Raw genomic sequence first — 24686 nt, 5'->3', positions numbered from 1 at the left:
AGGCCTGTCATTCCCCTCGTAGGGCAGGGTCTCTGGTTTATTTGGCATTGTCTCCTCGGTGCCTGGCAGTGGGGCTGGTACATGGTAGGCCTCGCTGAGGTGATTGCATTGCTTGAATGAACCATATGGGGCATTGGTTCTCAATTCTGGGTGGGGTAGTTTTGCTTCCAGTGCATATTAGGTGAGATCTGAACACATTTTTGGTTGTCACATCTCAGGGTGGGGAGGGTGCCCTTGGCATCTAATGAGTCATGGCAAGGTGTTGCTAAACATCGTACAGTGCACCAGATAGCCCCCTATAGCAAAGAATGATCTGACCCAAAATGTCAGTAGGGCCAAGGTTGAGAAACCCTGGTTTAAGGCAACCTGACTGGGTTGTGGCCCTGTGGAAAAGGCATGGGGCTCAGGGTAGATCAACCTGTTTGACCTGCATTTTTCAGCTATAAAGGAAGAGATTCCAGCCTGCTTCCAGGGTTCTTTGAAAAGAAAGGGACATTATACAGGTGGGTGCCTAGTGATTCAGCCTAATTAGGCTCATCTTCATTGTCCTGGCCACTCTTGATTTTTTTAAGATTTAGTATTTTTGAAAACTCTTAGGTTTAGAGCAAAATTAAAAGGAGGGTTCAGAGAATTCTTACATTCCACCTGTGCTTATACGTGCATTGTCTTCCTCATTAGTTTCCTTCAGAGTGGTACCTGCATTACAGTTGATGAACCTGCTTTGATGCATCATTATCACCGAAGTCCCTGGTTTACATTGGGTTCACTCTTGGTGGTGTACGTGCTCTGGGTTTGGACAAATTGTGTAATGATGTGTATCTACTGCTCTAGTATCATACACAGGATTTTCACTGCTCTAAAAATCCTGTGTGTTCTACCTGTTCTCCTTCCCTGCTCCCCAACCTCTAGCAGCCACTCATCTTGTTTCTATCATCATACTTTTTGCCTTTTTTAGAATGTCATATAATTGAAGCCATACAGTATATAGCCTTTTCATAATAGCTTGTTTTACTCAGTAATATGCATTTAAGTTCCCCTTCGTGTCTTTTCATGGCTTAATAGCTAATTTTTTTTAGTGCTGAATAATATTCCAATATCTGGATGTACCATAGTTTATCCATTCACTGAAATATACCTTGGTTGCTTTCAATTTTCAGTAATTAGGAATGAGGCTTCTGTGAGCATAAACATTTGTGTATACGTTTTCAATTCCTGGATCATATGGTGAGAATATTTTAATTTTGTAAGAAATTGCCGATCTGTCATCCAAATGGCTGTACCATTTTGCATTCCTGCCAGTAATGGATGAGAGCTCATGTTGCTGCACATCCTCACCAACATTTGGTGTTGTCTGTGTTCTAGATTCTGGCCGTTCTGACATCTTGCTGTACTAATTTGTATTTCCATGATGGCAGGTGATGTGGGACATCTTTTTATATGTTTACTTGCTATATATACATCTTTCTTGATAGTTTTTGTTAAGGTCTTTGGCCCATTTTTTCTTCAGGTTCTTTTTTTTTCCTTGTTGAATTTTAAGAGGTCTTTGTATATTTTGGGTAGCAGTCCTTAATTGGCTGCTATTTTGCAAATATTTTTTCACAGTCTTTTGGTTATCTACTCATTTTCTTGACATTGTCTTTTGCAGAGTAGACATTTCTATTGTGATGAAGTCCAGCTACTCAGTTCTTTCTTTCATGGGCCATAACTTTGGTGTTACATCTGCAAACACCTGACTTGAACCCCAGGCCATCCAAGGTCGCTCCTTTGTTATCTTCTAGGAGTTTTACATTTAGGTCTGTGATCCATTTTGAGTTAGTTTTTATGAAGGGTGTGAAGTCTGTGTCTAGAGTCTTTTTTCTTTTTCTTTTTTTTTCTTTCTTTTTTTTTTTTTTTGCATGTGGATGTCTAGTTGTTTAGCTCTGGTTGTTGAAGAGGCTGTCTTTGCTCTGTTGCCAATGATCAGTTGCCTATGTTTATGTAGATCGCTTTCTATTCTATTCCACTGAAGATTGGTAATAATCTTGTTGGAAAATTGACCCCTTTGTCATTCTGTAATGTCGCTCTTTATCCCTTATAACTATCTTGCTTCAAAATGGGCACTGGCAGAAATTAATATGGTTACTTCTGCTGTCTTTTGATTAGTGTGTTTGTTGCATATCTTTCTCCATTCATTTACTTTTAATCTGTAAGTTAGTGTGTTTTTTATAGATAGCACATAGTTGGGTCTTATTTTTTGATACATTCAACAAACTCTGTCTTTTAATTAATTGGTGCATTTAGACCATTGATATTTAAAGTGATTTTTATTATCTTGCTTAGTGTTTTCTGTCTTCATGGTTTGTGGTTTTGTGTCTGACATTAGTATGGAGGAAGTTCTCAATCATTGTTTCAAGTAATTCCTTCTGTTCTTTCTTCTTCTGGTTTTCCTGTTATATGTGTATTATACTTTCTGTAGTTATCCTGCAGTTCTTGGATATTCTATTTTTATTCATACCTTCCTTCCCTACCCGCCCCCCCCCATCTTTTTTCTCTTTGTTTTTCAGTTTTGGAGATTTCTATTGAGATGTCCTCAAACTCAGAGATTCTCCCTTCAGTCATGTCCAGTCTACTAATAAGCCCATCAAAAGCATTCTTACCCTTACAGTGTTTTTGATCTTTGGCATTTCTTTTGGTTCTTTTTTAGCATTTCCACTTGTTAGCTTACATTGCTGATTTGTCCTTGCATGCTGTCTACTTTATCCATTAGATCCTTTAGCAGATTAATCATAGTTGTTTTATATTCCTATTTTGATAATTTCAACATTCATGCCATATTTGAGGCTGGTTTTGATGCTCACTCTGTTTCCTCAAATTGTGTTTTTTTGCCTTTTGCTATGCTTTGTAACTTTTTCTTGATAGCCAGACACGATGTACTGGATAAAAGGACGTGCTGCAAATAGGCCTTTGGTGGTTGGGGGTGGGGGGGCAGTAAAGGGAGAGGAAGTGTTCGGTAAGCCTGTTATTAGGTCTCTGCCCATTAGAGAGCCTGTGGTTCTGGCTAGTGTACTTCACAAGTGTTTCTCAGTTTTTTTTCCCTCCTCTTAGGTGGGAGAGGATGGCTAGAGGTGGCTGGAATAGGGTATTTACCTTCCTGATGGTAAGTTAGGTTCTGATAATACCCCAGCAGGTTAGGCTCTTAGTAAATAATTTCTCCCTAGGACAGATTTTGTTACAAAGAACAGAATGCTCAGATGCCTTTCAGAATGGTTGCTTTTTCTTTCCTCCTCCTAGAAGTGCAAAATGATTTTTCTTCTGTATTCACTGTGAAAACCAGGTTGAGCTTCAGGAGGTAAAACAAAAATATGGAGAACCCCCAATGGCTGGGTCCCTTTCTGTTTTTAAGTATCTTGTCCACACTGAACCTTCAGCAGTTTGTCATTTACAGTGATGGGTTTTTCCTACGTGGACACTGGTTCATGCCGGGATTCTATATTGGTCCTTCAGATAATTTTCTGAAATAGATAAGTCGATTTTTCACTTTGCCCGTTTTGTAGATGAGGAAAGTAACTTGGGCATGTTAACCGACTTGCCGAGGGTCACCAGGTTAGCAATACACTGGAACCCAAATCTTTACCCCAAACCTGGTGATGTTTGATTATGTCAAGGTGAGCAAACACCTCTGTCTCCAGAAGGAGTTGAAAATATAAACAGAAATATGTCTATTTTAGAAAAGACTCATAGTGTCTCTTTTTAAATTTTTACTCTTGGGAACATTTACTGGAATGTTAACTTTAGCTTAATAACAATAATAATAAAATCTAAAATTAATGTGTTTAAAGTTATTTTAGCATAACAGCACACAGCTAAAATACCACCATTCCTTTCTTAACAGTTATAATCTGTTTCTTAATACAGAATTGTGATGGTGATGCCTTTATCATTGTTTAATGTTTGTCTACAACAGTGCAGAGTTAAATCCAACACACTTCACAAATACTGAATCCTTCTGATAAACGTCTCCAGCACCCCTGAAATGACCCATTTGTGTAATTACCTGGCAGGTTAACATTTGTGGTGTCTGGTGCCTTATAAGACAACTGTTGAGTGATATGAACTTTTGAGGGTTGATTACACAGAAAGGTTGTGGTTTGAAGCATGCTTAACAAGTCATCTTGTCTGTATACTTATTTACATTTCAGTAAGTTTTTCATAATCACTGCTCTTCCTCTATTAGATCTTTGGGAAACTGTAGGGTGAAGAATGAGGGACTCAGTGAATTCAATAAAAATTATTTTTCTTAGCTTTGATGAGGCACCGCATTCTTTATTCTTCTCGAGCTAATGGTAACTGTGGTTTTGGGGAATTCCATACTTACTTTGCAATTACTGATTGTATCAGTCAAGGTTCACTTACAGAGAACAGAATCCACTCTAGCTGGTTTAAGCACAGGGAGATTTATTACAGGGTATTAAATGGCTTACAGAATTTGTTGGGAAGGTGAAGAAGCAGACTTCAGGTCGAGCTTTCAAGAGTGCCTTCCAGGCACAGCAGAGCAGGCCACCAAGGGAGCAGTCATGAAGCAGCCTGCCAGAAGGGGAGTGTTCAGAACCATGCTGCCACAGACATGGGTAGGAGGTTGCCACAGGAAAAGCAAACACTTCTAGCGATGATGCTTGTTGGCAGAAACACCAGAAGCATGGCCTCCAACTTCCAAATCATTGCTTTCCAAAATTTTGCCTTCCGAATCTCCCCCAGCTTCATCTGATTGATGGCACCTAGGCCATGTAGCTGCAAGGGAGTCTGGAAAATGTAGTTTTCACTTTCCAGTCTCTGTAGTACAAGAGGATGTGTGGTGATTCAGTTCAGGAAGACAGAGGGGAAGAAGAGTTGGTATCAGTTTCTCAGTTGTTAGGCCATACCCTGTAGTGCTTTCCCTTGGGATTCAGGTCCACCCACTACACATACTTCCTCAGATCCACGTTTCTCCCTCCACCTCCTTTTTCTGCTTGTCACTGCATGCACACCGTGCTTACAGAGGGACTAGCTCACTTTTGATGAACTACCGCTTCTGGTTTTTATTTCATATCTAAGGTAAATAATTACTTAATGACAATAGAATTCGCCATGTAAGCCTGTGCTTGCCTTGGCTTTCAGATCTTTTAGGTTTGGGAGGGCTGAGTAAAGGCCTTGTTGTGCAAGCTGAAGTTGGGATCTAGGGCCCTAAGTCAGTAGTTCTCAACTGAGCCCCACATGATCATCTCGTGATGGAGCTTTTACCCATTTCAGAGACTCTGCTTGGATTAGCCTCTGCAGTCTAATTTGTTGGGCCTGGACATTGATAAAACCCTCAGGAAACTTGAATGTGCAGCGGGGACTGAGAACCTATGTCCCAACCAGACCAAATTGGACATTAGCTAAAGCTACGGTTATTTTTTTTAATGTTTGTTTATTTTTGAGAGAGAGAGAGAGAGAGAGAGAGACAGAGTGTGAGCGGGGGAGGGTTGGAGAGAGAGGGAGACACAATTCCAATCAGGCTCCAGGCTCTGAGCTAGGTGTCGGCACAGAGCTTGACACGGGGCTCAAACCCATGAACCATGAGATCATGACCTGGGCTGAGGTGGGACATTTCATTGACTAAGCCACCCAGGCACCCCTAAAATTGTGATTCTTAAATTTTAACAACATCAGGGTCAGCAGCAGGACTTGTTAAACTGTGGATTGCTGGCCCCAACCTCCATGGAGTTTCTGATTTGTAGATCTGGGGTAAAGTATGATCATTTGCATTTCTAAAAGGTCCCACTGGAGGCTGATGGTCCAGTGCTCACACTGAGCATCACCAGCCTAGAGGCAGGTATATATTTTCATTGTGAGATTTGATTTCTACTCACCTGGAAGACTTCCTTAGTCAACATTTTTGGAGCTTCTGCTTAGTTTCTGTTCTTGGCTGGAGTTGGGGATGTGGACGCTTGAGGACATCATGATCTTACATCTCTGGAGCTTTTCACTGGAAGAGGAGAGCTTTTCTTTTCTTTACATCTTTTTCTTTTAGTGTCCCTTATTCTAAGTAGGTTTTCCTATGTTCTTACCCACTGTTCGCTGTTAGACCTAGCAACTATTTGGGGTACACAAGTCTGTACTACTGTGATTTGTTAATGAGCCTACAACTGTGGCTTGACTCCAGTTTAGAAAAACTAATTTAAAAAGTATTCCTACATGTAGAAAAATCTTGCCTGGTATTTTCCCTTTTTTTGGCTGCTTGGATTCATATTAAAATGCGAGTGAATTTATTTGGCCTGTAAGTTATCTTTTTGTTTCTCCTTGCCATATTTCCTGTTACCTACCGCCTTTTCAAAACCAGTAGTTCAAGTTATGTTATTGTTGGCTGCTTTTTTCATATGTAGGATGCACCTAACTCATGTATCTGTTTAGCAAATGCTATTGATAGCCTGTTTAAGCTCTTATACCTAATGTTTGTCCTGTCAAAAGTTTTACATGTTCAGTGGTCCTCAAATTTTGCCCTGTGGTACGTTGATTCATCGAATTGATCTGAAATTTCCATATTAAAATTTAGTAAAGGCAAATCTTTCCCATTTTGTGGAAAAAAATATATAATGCATGCTTCTTTTCAGTTTTAACCCCCTCCTTCTTTTCCCGCCCCTTCCGTGGGCTTGGGTATTTATGAAAGTTAGCTGCTACAATATTAAATTCTCTGTTGTCTTAAGTGTCCAGCTTCGGCTCAGGTCATGATCTAATGGTTTGTGGGTTCAAGCCACATGTCGGGCTCTGTGCTGACAGCTTAGAGCCTGGAGCCTGCTTTGGATTCTGTGTCTCCCTCCCTCTCTGACCCTCCTCTGCTTGCACTGTCTCTCTCGGTTTCTCTAAAATAAATTTTAAAAACATTAAAAAAAATAAAATGCTTGATATAAAATTTTTGTTTAATGGTGGAACCTAGTCTTACAAATGCAAATTCAGAAGAATGATGATAAAATCAGACAATTAGATTATAAGAACAGTAGCTGTAATTATTTACATGCTGTTAGTATAAGAAAAAAATAACTAACAATGAGATTCAACCTTCTGGAAATAATCTCAAGTTTGATGAATCTTCTCCAGGCTTGTTAAAGTGATGCACAGTGTGCATGCTGGGCAGCTGTTTAGAGTTGGCTTAAAGAAGGAGACTACATTTCTATAGTTACCTTTTTCCAGCTCCTAGAACTTCCCAGCTACTGATTTTGCCACCAGGTAGGCGCCATCTTCAGAACACCGGTGCTTCTAGCTCCAACTCTCTGTTGTCTTGAATGCAGCTGTGTAAGTTCTTTCTTTACTGCCCATGATTCCAAAACAAGAAGCTAAGAAAGGGAGGTAGAAGTAGAACTGGGAATTCTGAATAGCCACACAGCATTGGGGAAGTAGCTGGAGTTAGTGCAGAGGTGAGGAGGCCCAGGAAGCTGGTAAAATGTTTTCGGAATGTATCCCCTATTGACCATAGTTATTTTGTGCTTCAATACAGTGTGTTCAGAACCTAATACATAGTTCATTGGGCCTCAGGGGAATTCTGTGGTGTATCTGGAACTCTGAATCTGTTCTCAAGAAGTAGCATTGGTTGGGGCTAAGCTAGCAGAAGCGATGAGTTAGGAAAACCTGTATGTTTAGTGGTTTGGTGAGTGTTTTTGAAGATCTATGAGTTCCTTTCCCCTCTTTCCTCCTAATTTTTCCTTCTCAAGCCAGGTTACTCATCATTTAAAGAGTAAGCATGGTAGAATATAAATACCTTTCCATAAAGAATATAAATAATTGATTCCACGTATTTAGTGCTTTAACTCTGTGTCCTTTTTTTGGTGCTAAGCACTTTATGTAGTTATCTCTTATAACTACATAACTACTCTTTCAACCATCCAGGACTTCCATTTTGCAGATGAAGAAAGTGAGGCTGAGAGATCAGGGATCTAGCTCAAGGTCATGCAGCTAGTGACACTTGATCACCAATCATAGGTGGCCTGATACTAAAGCCAGATTCTTAATCATTGGACACTATAAATTGGTGGTGTTCGGAGAAACTGGAAGATTGTTGATGTCTAGGCATCTATTGTATTAATGGTTAACATAAGTTATGGTCTGCTTGAAGCTGCCTGGAATGTGGCTCGGTGGAAAGACCAACTCAGTAGGAGATGGAAGATTTGGGATCCGATCTCCGCTCAGGCAACACTTAGAAATGCAAGTAAGAATTGGTGCCAAATCTGACTTTTGGGGAAGCAATTGACTCTGAGGCTTAGTTTCTTCTTCTGTAGAGTGGTGCCAATAGTATGTCCTCTCCAGGTCTCAGATTTTGCTATGAGGATCCTGGGAAGTAATAGACATATATTGAAAATATAAAATGCTAAATATGCATTAGGTGACATGACTTAGAATTGTTGGGTCACAATACGGACTTTTTTCTATCTATCTTAAAATTTTTTTATTTATCCATTGATGGACAGTTAGGTTGTTGTTATGTCTTGCTATTGTAAATAATACTGCAGTGAATCTGAGGGTGCAGGTATCTTTTTAAGTTAGTGTTTTCATTTTCTTCAGATAAATGCCCCAAAGTGGAATAGTTCTGTTTTTAATTTATTGAGGAACCTCTGTACTGTTTTCCATTGTGGCCTCACCAGTTTACATTCTCAGCAGCAGTGTACAGGGTTTTCTTTTCTCCATGTCCTTGCCAATACTTGTTATGTCTTGTCCTTTTGACAACAGCCAGTCTACAAGGTATAAGGTAATACCTCATTGTAGTTTTGGTTTGCACTTCCCTGATGATGAGTGATGTTGAGCATCTTTTCATGTGTCTTATTGGCCACCTGTATGTCGTCTTTGGAAAAAAGGTCTCTAGGAAGATCTTCTACCCATTTTTAATTAGATTGTTCTTATGTTATTTAGTTGTAGGACTGCTGTATATGTTTTGGATATTAGCTGCTAACAAGTACATGTTTGCAAATATTCTCTTCCATTCAATAGGTTGCTTTTTCATTTTGTTGATAGCTTCCTTCCTGTGCACAAGCTTTTTAGTCTGATGTAGTCCCACTCAACTTATTTCTGCTTTTGTTGCTTTTGCTTTTGGTATCATATTAAGACAAAAAAAAAATCATTGCCAAGACCTGTGTCAAAGAGGTTACCACCCGTGTATTCTTCTGAGGGTTTTATATAGGTTTCAGGTCTTAGGTTCATTAAATCTTTAATCCATTTTGAGTTAATTTTTGTATACGGTATAAGACAGTGGTCCAGTTCATTCTTTTGCATATAGTTGTCTAGTTTTCCCAACACTGTTTACTGAAGAGACTATGCTTTCTTCATTACCTCTTTTTGACTCCTTTGTCATAAGTTAATTGACCATATACTGGTGGGTTTGTTTCTGAGCGCTCTATTCTGTTTCACTGATGCATCTCTTTTTATGCCAATAATCACACTGTTTTACTCACTATAGCTTTGTAATATGATTTGAAATCAGGATTATGATACTTCCAGCTTTGTTCTTTATTCTCAAGATTGCTTTGACTATTTGCTTTTTGTGTTCTGCGGTTGTTGTTCTTGGTGGCTCCATACAAATTATAGAATTGTACCTCTTTGAAAAATGCCATTGGAATTTCAGTAGGGATTGTAATGAATCTATACATTGCTTTGGATAGTATGGACATTTTAACAATTGATTCTTCAAATTCATGAGTCCAGAGTATCTTTCCATTTATTTATGTCCCCTCCAGTTTTTTCATTAATGTTTTGTAGTTTTCAATGTGTAGATTCTTTACCCTAGTTAAATTAGTTCCTTGGTATTTAATTTTTTTGATGCAATTGTAAATTGAATTGTTTTCTTTATTTTTCTAATAATTTGTTATTAGAGTATAGAAATGCAACAGATTTTTGTGTATTGATTTTTGTATCTGCAAGTTTACTGAATTTGTTTATTATTAATGTTTGTTGAGGATTTTTGCATATATATTTATCAGGGATATTAGCCTGTAATTTTCTTTTCTAGAAAGTGGCATCCTTGTCTGGTTTTAGTGTCAGGGTAGTTCTGGACCCATGAGTTTGGAAGAGTTTCTTTCTTTTTTATATTTTGTGAGAGTTGGAGAAAGATTGGCATTAACGTTTCTTTTAATGGTTGGTAGAATTCACTAGTGAAGCAAGCTGGTCCTAGACTTATTTTGGGGGGAGGTTTTAAATTATTGGTTCAGTCTCCTTACTAGTATTGATCTCTTCAGATTTTTCTATTTTATCATGATTAAGTCTTGGTAGATTTGTAATATGTTTATGTAATAAGTAATGTGTTTCTAGGAGTTTATTCATTTCTTCTAGGTTGTCCCACTTATTACTATAATTGTCCGTAGTAGTTTTTATGATCTTTTGTATTTCTGTGGTGCAGTTGTTGATGTCTTTTCTTGTTTCTGATTTTATTTTTTTACTTGGTGAGTCTAGCTAAAGGTTTTTCAGTTTATCTTTTCAAAGAACCAGCTGTTAGTGACATTGATGTTTCCTATTTTCTTTTTGGTCTCTATTTCATTTATCTTTGCTCTAATCTTTGTTATTTTCTTCCTGTGTGGATGGTGTTCTCCTGTGCCTTAGATCTTAGCAGAGTTATAGAGTGAAAGCTTTGTTTCTTTCTCTCAGAGAGGTGTAGTCTGGTGGGGAACACTGAATGTGCATGTGAGGGTTAGCCATGAAAGAATGCTATGGGAATTTAGGGCAGGGGAAGTTCACTCTGAAATAGCATTGCCTAGGGAAGGCTTTATGAAGTGCACGGTGTAGTGAATAATTAGATTTTAAAGGATGTGGTATTCAGAAGGAGCAAGAATAGTTCACTTTGTGGAAACTTACCTTTGCTTTTAAAAGGAAACTCAGCTAAGTACCTAGGGTCACCATATGCCTCCTAAAAAATGTTCCTTATGGACTGTCTTGAGATGTGGGACTTGAAGCGAATTTCTCTGCTGTTAAGAGGATGGAGGCATTTTTATGCTGTCTCATTTTTTTCCAGTGGGGTTTGGCCTGTTATACCTTTCTCAGAACATAAACCTGAAAGGAAGGAATCTTCTCCTGAAACCTTTAGGTTGGCTCTATCATTAATCTTAGGTCGGTTAGCATTCTGTCTTTTCCTCCTTAATTAACTACCAAAGAACACTAGTTCAGATTTTTAAACATTACCAAATCTTATGGATAAAAGTAGCATTGGGGGTTGCAAGTACTCAGCTGAAATTAAAGGAGTTATCAGTCTTGCTTTGGGAAACAAGGTGACCAATCAGCTCTTTTCAGAAAAACTACTTCTCCCATTCCAGTGATTAGTTAATAAAATTATTCCTGACAGTGGCAGGCCAAGAAGCTCAGGCAGTTACATATTTAGAGACAGAGAACACATTGTCCAAAGATCTCAGAAGAGCCTTTGCAAACACACAGAAGGGATTTAGAACAATTTGCATAAATCTCCCTGTGGATAGAGCCATGGCTCTGGTATTAGGGTGGTTTCAGGAACTGTTCCCTGGCTGTATCGTGGGGTGACGCTGTGCTTGGTGAGAATTCAGTCTCATGACGGTTTTTGCCAGCAGGATTGGGTGATGGGACACTGAATAAGCCCACTGTTTGGGTCCACATAAGGACTCTTTTGTGTTGGCCTGGGGTAGCCATATTCAAGTTTGTCTTGCTTTTTCCCCACTGATGTTTTTGGACTTTGTGGGCTGGGAAGTTAAGCACAACACCTATTCTGAGCTAATCTGTCACATTTTGTTCTTGAAAGGTAACCGTAGCCCGTTGTTTTTCCACAGTGTGGAGAATAATAGTCATACCCTTGGAGACTTCTGACTTCTTACAGTCGGGGAAGGGGTGCGTGGCATGCCCAGATAGGCAGGCGTTCATGTCTGTTCCTGGCGGAACTGTGGGGAGTCACTCCCTTGTTTGTTAACATGACTTGCCTTGCTCACTGGCTTCTTTAAGAACTCTGTTCTCTTGCATAGTTAACAAACAAGTTGTATCTTAATATATTTAATATTCCCCTGTGAAAGGGTATGGGTCACTCCTGTGTAGTTTAAAAATGCCAAGTGGTTACAAATCTGTTTCAACTTTTCTTTTTTCTACTTACTTTTTGAAAAAAAGATTATATTCATTAAAGACCACATATTAAGAGCTTTACTGGTTTCTTGCACAGCCTTTTATCATTCTAGAAGCCACATAAGGAGTCCAATTTAAAATCCAGGGAATACTTTATGCACTGGGGTAATTTGGTGCTTTAACTACAAAAATGAAATCTGCTAATTTCTAACCTGGAGTTTATTTTCTTTCAGTCTGCTAGCTTGATTTCTCAGCTTTGTTCTAATAATATAAATATTTTTATGTTTATTTATAGGTGGTTTTAACCAAGAGAGCAGATCCAGCTGAGCTTAGAACAATATTTTTGAAGGTCAGTATAAAGGAATCTATTTTGTTTCTTATTTAATTTGTGTTCTCAAATTTTTAAGATTATTTTCAAACAGTTCTTTATTTCATTGTTATGGTTTTTAAAAATCCCTAAAGGTATCTTTACATAAGACTTATGAAAGAGATCTGTTACAATTATATGTATTTTTTGAAATGTATCAGAAACTAGTAGGTGACTGTTTGTGATGGTAATATGGTTTACATTTTAATTCCTTATTTTATGTCAGATACTAGAAAGGAGGTGCTGGGGGATTTTGTCTCACGACCCATTTACCTTTCCTGGATTCACCTGTGTGGTTTGGTGCTTGTGGTTTTTCTTTTAAGATGGTTAAAGGTCTTTGTAAAATCCCGTGGTCCTTCATCCATCTGGAGACAACTACCCTCGCCTCTCTTTGTAGAAGCCCATCGCTGTCCTTACTGTCATTGTCATTATCATCATTTAATTGCAACTGTAGTGCCAGGTGAGGAGCCCTCAGTGGGAGTAACAGTGTGCGTTAGGTCACAACAGATACGCATACTTCCTTAGTGTCTTACATTCCCCTACTCTGTAACAATGGGCCGAGAATGAAGGATACTCTAATTAAAAGTCCACCTCGGGTCCCAGCTGGTGAACCACATGTAATGTTACTTACCTGGAATTAAAAGTAATCTTTATAAAAGGCCACTTTTATAAAGGTTATTTGAAAAGCATATACGTGAGCTTTTTCTAAACGCGATGGGAAAGCAGCTGGGCTGCACAGACAGGACCAGGGCTTCAGATGAGAAACTCGATGTTCTGCGGTGTCCCGGATAACATGGCTCAGAAAGTTACCAATTCTGTGAGCATCACTTTCCTCATCAAACTGTGTTACTATTAAGAAATATGGAGAAATCAGAGAATTTGAACACTGACAGGATTATCTGATATTAAGGAATTGTTACCGATGGGTTTTTCAGGCTGGATGATGGTAATCTGATGAGGAGAGCTATAAGAGTCTTCTTCTCTTAGAGATACGCACTGAAGTATTTACAGATGAGATTATCATGTCCAAGATTTGCTTTTAAATAGTCCAGTTTTGGTGAACTATGGTTGGTGTGATGACAGTTTTTGAAATTGGTAGATGGATCATTGAGTTTCATACCCTATTTTTTCTACATTGAACATGTGTGAGCATTTTCATAATAAGTTACAAAAATTTGTAATGATTCAGTGAAAAAACTTGGATGAAAGTGCCCAGCACCTGATTTGCATTGAATACTGATTCAGTAAATGCTTGAAATTAAATGATTCAACACAAGAGACAGAGGCTTCAAAATGAAATGGTTAAAAATATGAGCAGTGTTGTGGGGAGGAAAAGGGATTGATTTCTGAGGAGGTTTGGATTGTGTGTAGGAAAGCAGAATTCTTTATAAATTTGGTTTTAGCCCAAGAGGACAACACTGTGTAGAGATTCTAAGTAGAAAAGGAATCTAGAGAATGAAAGGGCAGGAAACAAATACTTTGTTCCTTACCTAGTCTAGTTGTTGCTCTGCATTTGGGGCCCACCATAATTGGGATGAGGTGTGTATGAGGGAAATATAGACATTGTTAGTATGTATATTTAAGGTCTATTTTATAAAACTCTTACGATATAGTTTGGGAAGACCTCTTACAGAAGAAGAGCACATGAGTGAGTTGCCAAAGAACCTAGAAAAATGGATAAAACTTGTTAACTTGAGCTGGCAAAGTCATAATCATTCTTTGAACTCTGTTACTTCTGTTTAGCAATAGTTGTGGGCATCCATCTGAAAGAAAATGGAAACAACTCAGTGTCTTTAAAAAAAATTTTTTTACGTTTATTTATTTTTGAGAGATTGAGAGGGACAGAGCATGGACAAGGGGAGGGGCAGAGAGAGAAAGAGACACAGAATCTGAAGCAGGCTCCAGGCTCTGAGCTAGCAGTCAGCACAGAGCTTGATGTGGGGCTCGAACCCACCAACTGTGAGATCATGATCCGAGCCGAAGTTGGACGCTCAACCGACTGAGCCACCCAGGTGTCCCTGAGCCACCCAGGTGCTCCAACTCAGAGTGTCTTAATAGGTGGTGCATCATGGATACCTACTGGTCTTTTGGCACAATTCAGTGGAAAGGCTCCAGGTAAAAGCTACATCTACTTTTTGAGGCCACATGGCTGCTGGCTAGGTTAGGTTAAGATTCTGCTTTGGAACAACGTGTTTTTCCAGCTGCTCCATGTCAACAGCAGGCAGGTCTACAGTGGAGGCAGATATTGGTCTGGGAGACCCAGGAAGGGAAGGAATTACATGCAGAGTTCTGGAGAGTCACCTGTGAGGTTTCTGTGGATGTGGGTCTGAAGGCTGGGGTAGAATCTTTGGGACTAGCTAGGGAAGTGCTGCCTTCTCTTGAGGTGGCTGAGACGGCGTGGCTTTTGAATGAGAGTGTGGCTTTGAGTCCAAGGGGACGATGGGGCCAGGAAGGGGGCCAGGGGCTGTCTGTGAAGAAAACAGCGATCAGCAGTTTCTGGAAGGGATTGTGGATCTGGCAGCAATTCGGGTGATCTCATAGGGCCTGGGCAGTGTAGAACCAACACAAATCCACCTTGGCTCCTCATGTGGGGGATCTCTTGTTTACCATCTGGCGCAGCGGGTGTTGCGGTGGGAGGAGGATAGGGCCGGGGTTTGTGGGGGCTGCGCCAGGCACGTCTCCACTGTGGCTGGTCTTTCCAGTTAAGTATGGATCAGCAGTAAGCACTCTGTAAACCTGCCTGCTTTGCTGACTCCCTGTGACTTTCTCCTGACTTGTCTTCCTAACAAATACCCTAGCTTTCTGTCTATTAAACTAGTTAGAGGATGCTTCTGTAGCTTGGGGGAAGTAGACCTTTGGACCAGATGTGCTGAGAGCAGGCAGTCGGCAACTGCAGAGGTCAGAGAGAGCCAGAGGAGCTAGGCAAGAAGAGGGAAGCGGGGTCCCGGAGGACTGCACTGGGCCCACTGCTGGCTTATTTTATTTCATCCTTAGGAACAGCTCAAATCAATTCCACTTTCTTCTTTCTTTTTGTGGGGCGGCGGGGAGTTGCTTACTGTATGTTAAGTACAGTGTTAAGCATTGGGGATACAAAGATGCATAATTCATGGCTCCTGCCGTTTACTACCTCACTGTGTGTAAGTGTAAAAAAAAAAAAAAAGAAGAAGCCGTAACGTGGTTGATAAGCATTATATGGCATTAATTAGTAGGAAGCTGATGTGGGACTAATTACATCTTGCTAGCAAGGGTCATTGAAGTTACAGAGCACTCGTGTCTGAGCCAGGCTAGACAGTGAGTAGGTACTTATCGGATGGGGGAGGTAGAGGAGGGTTGTGGGCTAGAGGAATACTGTTCCTGGCAGAGGAAACAGCAGGTGTGAAACAAAGAGTGCCATGGGGGGTCGGGGGGCTGAAGCACAGGCTCCTGGGCAGTGCACTGGGATGGTAGATAGGATGGACTTGAGGTACAGTACTCCTAGCCTGAGGCATTTGAGTTTATTATGCAGCCTGTTCTGGTGATAAGTGGCTGGTAGGGTTTTGTTTGGGTGTGGAAGTCGAAGTCTAGGTGTGGTCGGTCAGTTTTGTTTCTAACCTAAATGTTGACATGCATTTTTTCCCTGCCTAACACTTTTGGTGCTGCTTCATGTTAATTTGGGCACATGTATTGAAGTACTTATGGTTTAAATAAAGCCCCTGGAAACTGCGGTGAGTAGTATGTGCAAAATAGGTATAAGCTGGGACCATGTCTTCAAGGAGATCAGCTTTTATACAAGAGGCCACATTTATAGGCCTGCAGCAGGTAAGGAAGTGTGTAGGTTGGCCTACGGGTGTGTGGTTGAAACAAATGCCACAGGAGCCACCAGGAGAGAGTGATCCCCGGGGTGGAGAGTGGTCAGAGAAGGCTCCTTGGAGAGGGAACTTGGGGAGCCCTGGGATGAGTGGGGCTGGAGAGGCAGGGAGGAGGGCAGCTGGGGAGTCCTAGGGGAGAGGCCACATTTGACGGAAGCCCAGAAATGGGTTTGGGAACAGACAGCCTCTCTCCGGGTTGAAGGCTTCTTGCTCCTTCTTCAGATGTTTATTTAAACTCAACTCTGTGCAGGGGAGTCTGCCAAGCATTACAGGGTGTGGGTGACAAAATCAGAAAGATAATTGGGAGTTTGGCATGTCTGCTAAACAATAGGAAGCCATTGAAGGTTTCCGAGTAATCCAGTGATACTGGCAGGATGGGTTTGAGATTTCGTTGGTACGGCAGGCCTGCGAGTTTGGCAGCCTTGGGCGTAATCCTGGTGTGAGGTCCTGAAGACTTGGCTGGGTTGTGGCAGCAGGGGAAACGGTGAGTGGGCACGGTGAAGACATTTGAAGGACTACTTGATGAAAATGGTCTTCTGCGATAGGTGAGAGGGAGCAGGGGGTAAATATAACCACTGCCTGTATAGTCTGGGTCAGAGAGGTGCCAGGAATAAGAATGAGGAAATTGAGAAGGAAACCATTAGCTCAAGGGAGACCAAAGAGGGTCATATGTTCTGTTTACAAGGACGGAGGTGGACGGGGCTGAGTGCCTCTCGTGGGAGGTGTGGAAGGTGGGGAAACGGGGTATAGGGACTGGACAACAGGAATAGACCATACTGCAGTTTGTAGTAGTAATACATAGTGGGTTGCACTCAGATTTTTATAACTATTCTTTGTCAATAAAACTTGTGTATTTAAAATTTTTGTTAACAAAGTTGGAAAAAAATTCTTTTCTGAAAACTTTTGAAGTGAGAAAACTATTCATATTTATTGACAAAAGTTGAAAAAGCAAAAGTATATAAAGAAGAGTAACTTGTGATTCCACCTTACAGATATCATATATATCTGTATATAAATATGTATTTTATATACCCATCTCTCTCTGTGTTTCTGTCTCTGTGTATGTATGTAAATCTTTTTTTTTTTTTAACAGGAGAAAAAATACTCTTTTATCCAGTTTTCCTCCTCACCTGCTGCATTAGGAACCCTTTCCTGTAACTGCATTTCTGTAGTATTTTTACTGTTTTGTGCCATTCCACATACACGATTTTACTGTCACTCATCTAGCGACTTCCTATTATTGGAGGCTTGATTATCTTCTCCGCCATGCTAGCAACAGTAATGAATACTCTTGAACCTGCATTTTTGCATATAACTTGCATATGTTTAGTCATATTAAAACTTACAAAAAAATTGTAAGAAAGAGAGACTTTAGGTCATTTGTAAAATCTGTTCCCCAAGAAGAATCTGTATTAGCTGTGTGGTCCACTCCCTTGACAGGGGCCCCACTGTTCCCTGCTGAGGGACCTTTCTCAATATACTAGAGCACCTCTGTCAGTATATTCTTATTATGATCTGTCTATCTATCAATCAGAGAAACAACCTTTGATATTTTTACTATAATCACAAAGGAGACCACCCCAGCCTTGGTGATGAGCTGGTTTTACAGATCGAAGGAAACTCTGTTTTCTGTGTTCAGATTAATACATTCTTACATTTATAAAATTATTTCCTTATCACCTCTAAGAAATGGGGCAGAAATTATGTCAGTGATTTTTTTTTAATATGAACTGTCGTGGTATGAATCAAGTGGACAAATCATAAATGTACCGCTCCATTAATGCTCCCAAAGCGAGCACACCATGGAGCCAGCTCCCCTGAAGCCCATCTGATGCCCCTTCCAGTCAGTACCCACCCCCCTAAGGGTCACCGGTTGTCTGGCTTTGAACCTCATGTAAATGGAATCATAGAACGTTTCCTTGTGTCTCATTTCTTTCACTCTTGCTCTAGTTAAGATTCATCCACATTGTGTGTGCTTGGTGTTTATTCTCATTGCTGTGTTATATTCCGTTGTGAGAGTGTCCTGCAGTAGTTCATTTATACATCCTACCATTGGTTGACATTTGAGTTATTTTCCATCTTTTTGCTATCCAAAATACTGCTGCGGTGGACATTAAAATGCTAAAGTGTGTTTTTATTCTCTCTCTGTATATATGTATATGTATATATATATATTTATATATACACACACATATGTATATATACCCGTGTTTCTATTAGACATACTTATGATCAAAATTGCTGTTTCTGTGGTTGTTCAGTTAGAGTACATGTTGCCATGCAGCATTCTAAAGTGGTTTCACAGTTTACTCTGATAACACCGGTATATGGCAGTTGCATTTGTTCCACATTTTTGCCAACACTTGTTATTTCTTTTTAATTATCCTGTGTATGAATTAGAGGTATGGCAATGTAATTTTATTTTGAACTTTCAGTAGGATTTTTTGGGGGGATCAGCAGCTTGACAGTGATTCTAAAGGTCATTTGGGGGAAAATCAAAGAGTGATCATGGCCCAGAAAACTCCCAAGACAGAAGTGGTGCATTCTTTCATTCGACAGATATTTGTTGAACAGGTTTCACTCTCTGCCTGCCACCAGCCCAGGCCCTTGATGATTGCTGCAGTGAGAAGGACAGGAGAAAATCCTGTCCTGATAGAGCTTTTCCTCTGGTTGTAGCAATGAAGGTACATGTAATCTTGCAAGGGTGAACAGGTCAGTTGGCAAGAATTCCCAGTGCTGGGATGACATGAACTGTCAGCCCGTCCAGCATTCCTCCATGGAGTTCAAGGGTGGCCTTGGAGGGGAGCCTCTCTCTACCTTAGGAAGCCATTCATTGCCAGCCGATTGATCAGACCTGGTGTTGAGGATGGACTTATGTGCCACACTGTTCCCTGACCATATGCAATGAGTATGTGGTGAACATAGCCCAAGAGTGGTTTCATTTGTGCTCCTGGGACAACTGAGAGATTAAGTGGGGAGAACAAAAGTTGGAGGATCCTGACCTCAAACCACCTAAAAATCAAGTACCGATGTATTAAAACTTAAAAGATAAACCTACTTGAAAAAAGCTCAGAGAAAATGTGGGTGAATATTAATCTTGAGATGAGGAAGGCCTAAGTTCTAGACTTAGAAGAAGTGGAAGAAATTGCAAAGGTGGAAAAAATCTGCAGACTCAATTATATAAAAAATACCAACCTGGGAAAATATTTGCAACAAATCTGATAGACAAAGGAGGGGAAAGGGCACGGCCGCACTGCTGGTGGGAGTGCAAATTGGTACAATCTTTCCTGGAGAGCAGTGTGGTAATAAGTATCAAGAGCCTTCAAGTTCCTCTCCTTTGACTGGACAGTTTCTCTTCCAGAAGTTAGCCTTTGAAGATTGCTAGGAATTTGGATAATTGTTATATACGAAGCTGATTACCTTAGCTTTATTTAAAAATACCCCAAACTAGAAATAACCTAAACATCTACTGGTGAGAGAAGAATTAAATTGCATTTTTAAATAAATTAATTATTCACCACTATCAGCAAACATGGCTATAATTCTAAATCATAGGATTGCTGAAATTAGCAGCGACATTTCCTTTGTATTTCTTGTCATCTTTTGCCTCAGGAAAATCAAAATCTAATTCTTCTACATTTCCAAAAAGCCATTTCAATGCTAACTGAAGAATAGTGGGATTCTTGGACTATTTTTGAGCTTTTTTTTTGTACCATGCTAAAAATGTTAAAACTGGTAATACAGAAGATTTATAAAGTGCTTATTGTGTGTAGCACATTGTGCTAAGTGTATTGCATGACCATTCATTTATTTCTAGCATTAGCTTTATGAAACAGGCAATGTTGTTACCCCCATTTTATAGGTGAGGAGCTAGAGACCCAGAAAGCTTTACTTACCTGAGGTCATGCAGGTGGTTAAGAGGCAGATGCAGAGCTCAGCGCAGGCTCAACCTAGGCCTAGCCAGGCCTGAGGGAGTCCAGAGTCTGTTACTGAGCATCTACGCAAGAGTTTATCCTGCATTGGAATTAAAATGTAGAAATAACAAAGGATTTTTAAAAAAGGTTTTTATATTTATTTATTTTGAGGGGCAGGGAGGGAGAGAGACTCACAAGCAGGCTCCTCGTTGTCAGCACAGAGCTCGATGTGGGACTCAATCCCATGAACGGTGAGATGACCTGAGCCTAAATCAAGAGTTGGTCACTTAACCAACTGAGCCATCCAGGTGCCCAAAAACAGTTTTAATGGGACTTAACGCTGGAGCTGCGGAAGGAGTGGAGATTCTATCATTGGCCATTCATGCCACTATACTCCCCACTTCACCGTGGCCCCATTGTGGTTCCTGTCGCTCATCCAGCCTTGTTCTTCGTGTGGCTCACAGTCCTCACCTCCCCTCTTCCATCCCAGGATCAAGAGGCTCTCTTCTCCGTAAGGATACCTTCTGATCCCCGGGTGGTTTCTCAGCACCTCCTGCGGCCCCAGGGGCTCCACGGAACAGGAATGAGCAGGTTCCTGCTTATGGGAGTTGGAATGTGTCGCCAAAGGCAAGAGGAACACTGAACAAGCATCGAGTGCCACCTACTTCTTCCACTCTAGAGCAACCTTGCGTACATTCTTCCCTGAAGTCCCACAAGAAACCGTGCAGTTCATAGTTTGCTTTCTAGTTTAGGTTGTTTGTCCTCCTTTCTTGCATTGTTGGTACCCTTGAAACAGGAATGGGGGCAAAACAATTAGGTTATTTCCATCCATGATTTTACAGTTAATTGTGGGTTTTTTTTAAAGCTCTATGTCCTTGCCAAAAACAATGTTTGATTTGTCTTGAATATTTTCAACTTTATCAAATATTGATCTCATGATTATACGCTTTTGAAGGTAAAATATCTTTTCTCTTTTTTCCTATACAGTATGCAAGCATTGAAAAAAATGGTGAATTTTTCATGTCTCCCAATGACTTCGTCACTCGATATTTGAACATTTTTGGAGAAAGCCAGCCTAACCCAAAGACTGTAGAACTTTTAAGTGGTGTAGTGGATCAGACCAAAGATGGGTATGTTTGTTTTTAATTATCTCATTTATTAATTTTTTTTTGTTCAAAATAGCTTTCTGTTGTCTTAAAGATTAAGAAGTCACTGAATACCTTCCCATCTCTTAAGAGCCATTTTCTCTACCTATAACATTTAAATAAGCATTTTAGAAATAATATCTTTATCACAGTTGAGGAGTCTGTGTGTGTATATGTGTAGTTTTTTTTTTTGATAATAAAGATAGCTTGTAGTTCCAGAAACTTTTAATGAAGACAGAGCACGAGCAAGGGAAGGGCAGAGAGAGAGGGAGACACAGAATGTGAAGGAGGCTTCAGGCTCTGAGCTGTCTGTCAGCACAGAGCCCGATGCAGGGCTCGAACTCATGAGCCATGAGATCATGACCTGAGCAGAAGTTGAATGCTCAGCCGACTGAGCCACCCAGGCGCCCCTACAGTACCAGAAACTTATAGTTAATGAGTAGTGTGAGAGAAACCAGAGTGTTTGTACATATACTGGTATTTTTCAAGGGAACTGTAAAAATTTTGAGTAAATGTAAAACTTAACTCTATGAATATAACTTCTCTATGATCCTTCCCTCTGCTCAAATAACTTTTGAAATCTATATGATTAAGTCGTGTGAATCTAACAGACAGAATAATAGGATGATTCCAAATCTCCAAGAAAGATATTCTACCCAAACTGGAAAGAGACAGACCATATGAAATTAAATGAATCTTTACACAGTGCCTTTGGATTCCACCCCCCCATCCCACCACCAGTGTGTCACATTTTAAAAATGAGCTTTTCCTAAGCTTGTTGCAGTTGGCATTTACCATTAGGTGCAGAGTGTTGGGCTCCAAAATCTTCCCAATACAAATAATAATGTCCCCTAATAGCCACATTTACTCTCCAAGAACTAGTCTTTCTAGATAAACTGTGGTAGACCCAGCCTTCTACCCTTGCTACGTGTCAGCACCCCCTTTGATAGATTGCACTTACCTGCATTCTGGAGCAGAGTTTTCTAGCTATGGGACACCTTTGTTTGTCACCTGTCTGATTTTCCCACATGGCACTGGGTTGAGATAGAACCAAAGTAAAACTTATTGATATACTATAAATGCTTTCAGGTTTTTACCAGCACTTCCCTATTTATTTATTTGCCTATGTATTTTTTTAAGTTTAAAAAAATGTTTTAAACATTTTTTCATTTGAGAGAGAGAGAGAGAGAGAGAGAGAGAGAGAGAGAGAGGGAGGGAGGGAAAGCGAGAGAGAGCACGCGCGGGGGAGGGGCAGAGAGAGAGGGAGACACAGAATCAGAAGCAGGCTCCACTCTGAGCTGTCAGCACAGAGCCCAACGCAGGGCTCAAACTCACAGACCACAAGATCATGACCTGAACTGAAGTCGGATGCTTAGCTGATTGAGCCACCCAGGTGCCCCTATTTATTTATTTTGAGAGGAAGAGAGAGAGCACGCATGCGCGTGCAGGGAAGGGACAGAGGAGTTTGGTTATTTCCATACCTCGTATGTATATGATTCATAGGAAGTGTGACCAAGCTCAAATGCAACAAGAAAGAATGTGATTCAAGGTTTAAAATCAATTTGTTTTCTTACTTGGTAGTGTAAACATGTTTTAAATTACAGAAACATTGAAAGAAGAATATAATAAATACAATATATATTCTTCATGTACAATGACCAATTGTTAACACATTTGCCACTTTTGTCCTCTCTTTTTTACACATACACTTTTTCTACATATAAATATATGCACACACATAATTTTCTTTTTTGGTTGAAACATTTGATTATAAATTGCAGACATCATGATAGTTTAGCATCTATCTTTTAAGAATTAGAACATAGGAGAACAAGAATAAGTAGGAGACTGCCTAATCGCCATACCACCGGGAGAATTAATAATGATGTGCGGTGTCTTCAAAATTCCACTCTGTGTTCCCATATACTAGATCTTTCCACCTGCCTCCCACCTCAGACAGCTCATTGTGTGGGTGTTTTTTTCTTTGTAAATCTAGGATCCAGACAGTGTTCTTGTACTACATTTAGTTGTTATATCTCTTTTAATCTAGAACAGCTTTCTAATTTTTTTTCATGATATTGGCTTTTAAAACCTGGGACAGTTATTTTACTGAATGTCCCGTGTTCTGGACTCGTCCGATTGCTTCTTCAGGCCTGGGTTCACAGTAGAGGGCAGGTTGCGAGGGATCCTGTACTACCTGCTATACCTCATCAGAAACATCTTGTCACAGCATCAGCGATACTAAGTTTGATTACTTGGTTACAGTGGCGACCCCCTGGATTGTGTATCTACAATAATTTTTGCTTGTAATTAGTGAACAGGTACTTTGAGAACATGTACATATCCTGTTTCTCACAAACTTTTCATCCACTAGTGTTAGCATCCACGATGACCCTTTCCTGAATTGGCTATCACGGTGCGGTTTGAAAAGGGGTGATTTTTCTAGTTCTGTCATTTCTCCTGTATTTCCTTTGTTAAAGAAAAGCTTCCTTTCTTCCATCCTGTTTTCTTTCTTCTTATCAGTATAAATTCTTGGACGTTTTCATTTTAAATTCCGTGGAGTATAATCTATTACTGTTACTCTCTTAGATGCCCAGACTCTCTCAGGGTTGGCAAGGGGAGCCCCTTGATCCTCGCTCCCATGCCCTCGCCTTTGAGTGCTCCTGCTTTGGCGAATCAGCCATTCCAGGCTCCGGGTAGGTGTTTCTGCATCTAACCTGAAAATCACTGTTCCCTTCAAGAGGTCTTAGTTCCTTTAGATTGGGAATGGTGCTTAGAAACCAAGCACTGAGCCCTGGCTTCTTGTTAAGAGTTTGTTACTACTTCTCTGGCTTCTCGGGAAAAAGAACAGAGAAATATACTTCAAAAAAATCAAAACTTCATAATGACATTTCTTATTTAAATTTAACATTACAGGATTGTTTTTCTTATATTTTTAACTCTTTCAGTGAATATTTCAGTTCCTAATTAATATATTTATGGGTATTAACTTCTATAATTGTGATACCTTCTAATGTTTTGTCCCCCATCTCCATCCCCATTAACATACATGCTTTTCCTATTTACTTTTGCATTCATGCTCCAAAACCAATAGCCTTTGATTGAGTTAGATACAGCAATGTGTAATATATGTTGTACATATATATATATTTTTTCAAAATCTTGTCATAGATCTCCAATGCGGGCTTTGTTTTCCTGGTTTGGCAGATGAGGCAGCTGAGGCTCTTAGTGGTGAAGCAGTTTGCCCCCCAAAGGTGCCCAGGTTTGTCTGGCTCCAAAGACCTTGGCCTTTCTAGTGTTTCAAACTGCCTCTTCTCTCATAATCTCGTCATCCTCTTTAACTTGACATTTTCTTTCAGATTTT

At 40.1% G+C, this 24686-nt stretch overlaps 1 protein-coding gene across 2 annotated transcripts in view; it reads left to right on the top strand.

Moving 5' to 3' along the window:
* The window catches only part of SLC25A13 (solute carrier family 25 member 13), a 182519-nt gene that overhangs the window by 17788 nt on the left and 140045 nt on the right, over window positions 1-24686 (top strand). For both annotated transcript variants that reach the window (XM_029929328.1, XM_029929320.1), the window contains exons 2-3: window positions 12344-12397; window positions 21165-21307. In XM_029929328.1, coding sequence (XP_029785188.1) covers window positions 12344-12397; window positions 21165-21307 — 197 coding nt within the window. The remainder of the gene's footprint in view (window positions 1-12343; window positions 12398-21164; window positions 21308-24686) is intronic.

The sequence above is a fragment of the Suricata suricatta genome, chromosome 2 (assembly GCF_006229205.1).
Source record: "Suricata suricatta isolate VVHF042 chromosome 2, meerkat_22Aug2017_6uvM2_HiC, whole genome shotgun sequence".
Lineage (NCBI taxonomy): Eukaryota > Metazoa > Chordata > Mammalia > Carnivora > Herpestidae > Suricata > Suricata suricatta.
This window is presented reverse-complemented; position numbering and strand designations above follow the sequence as displayed.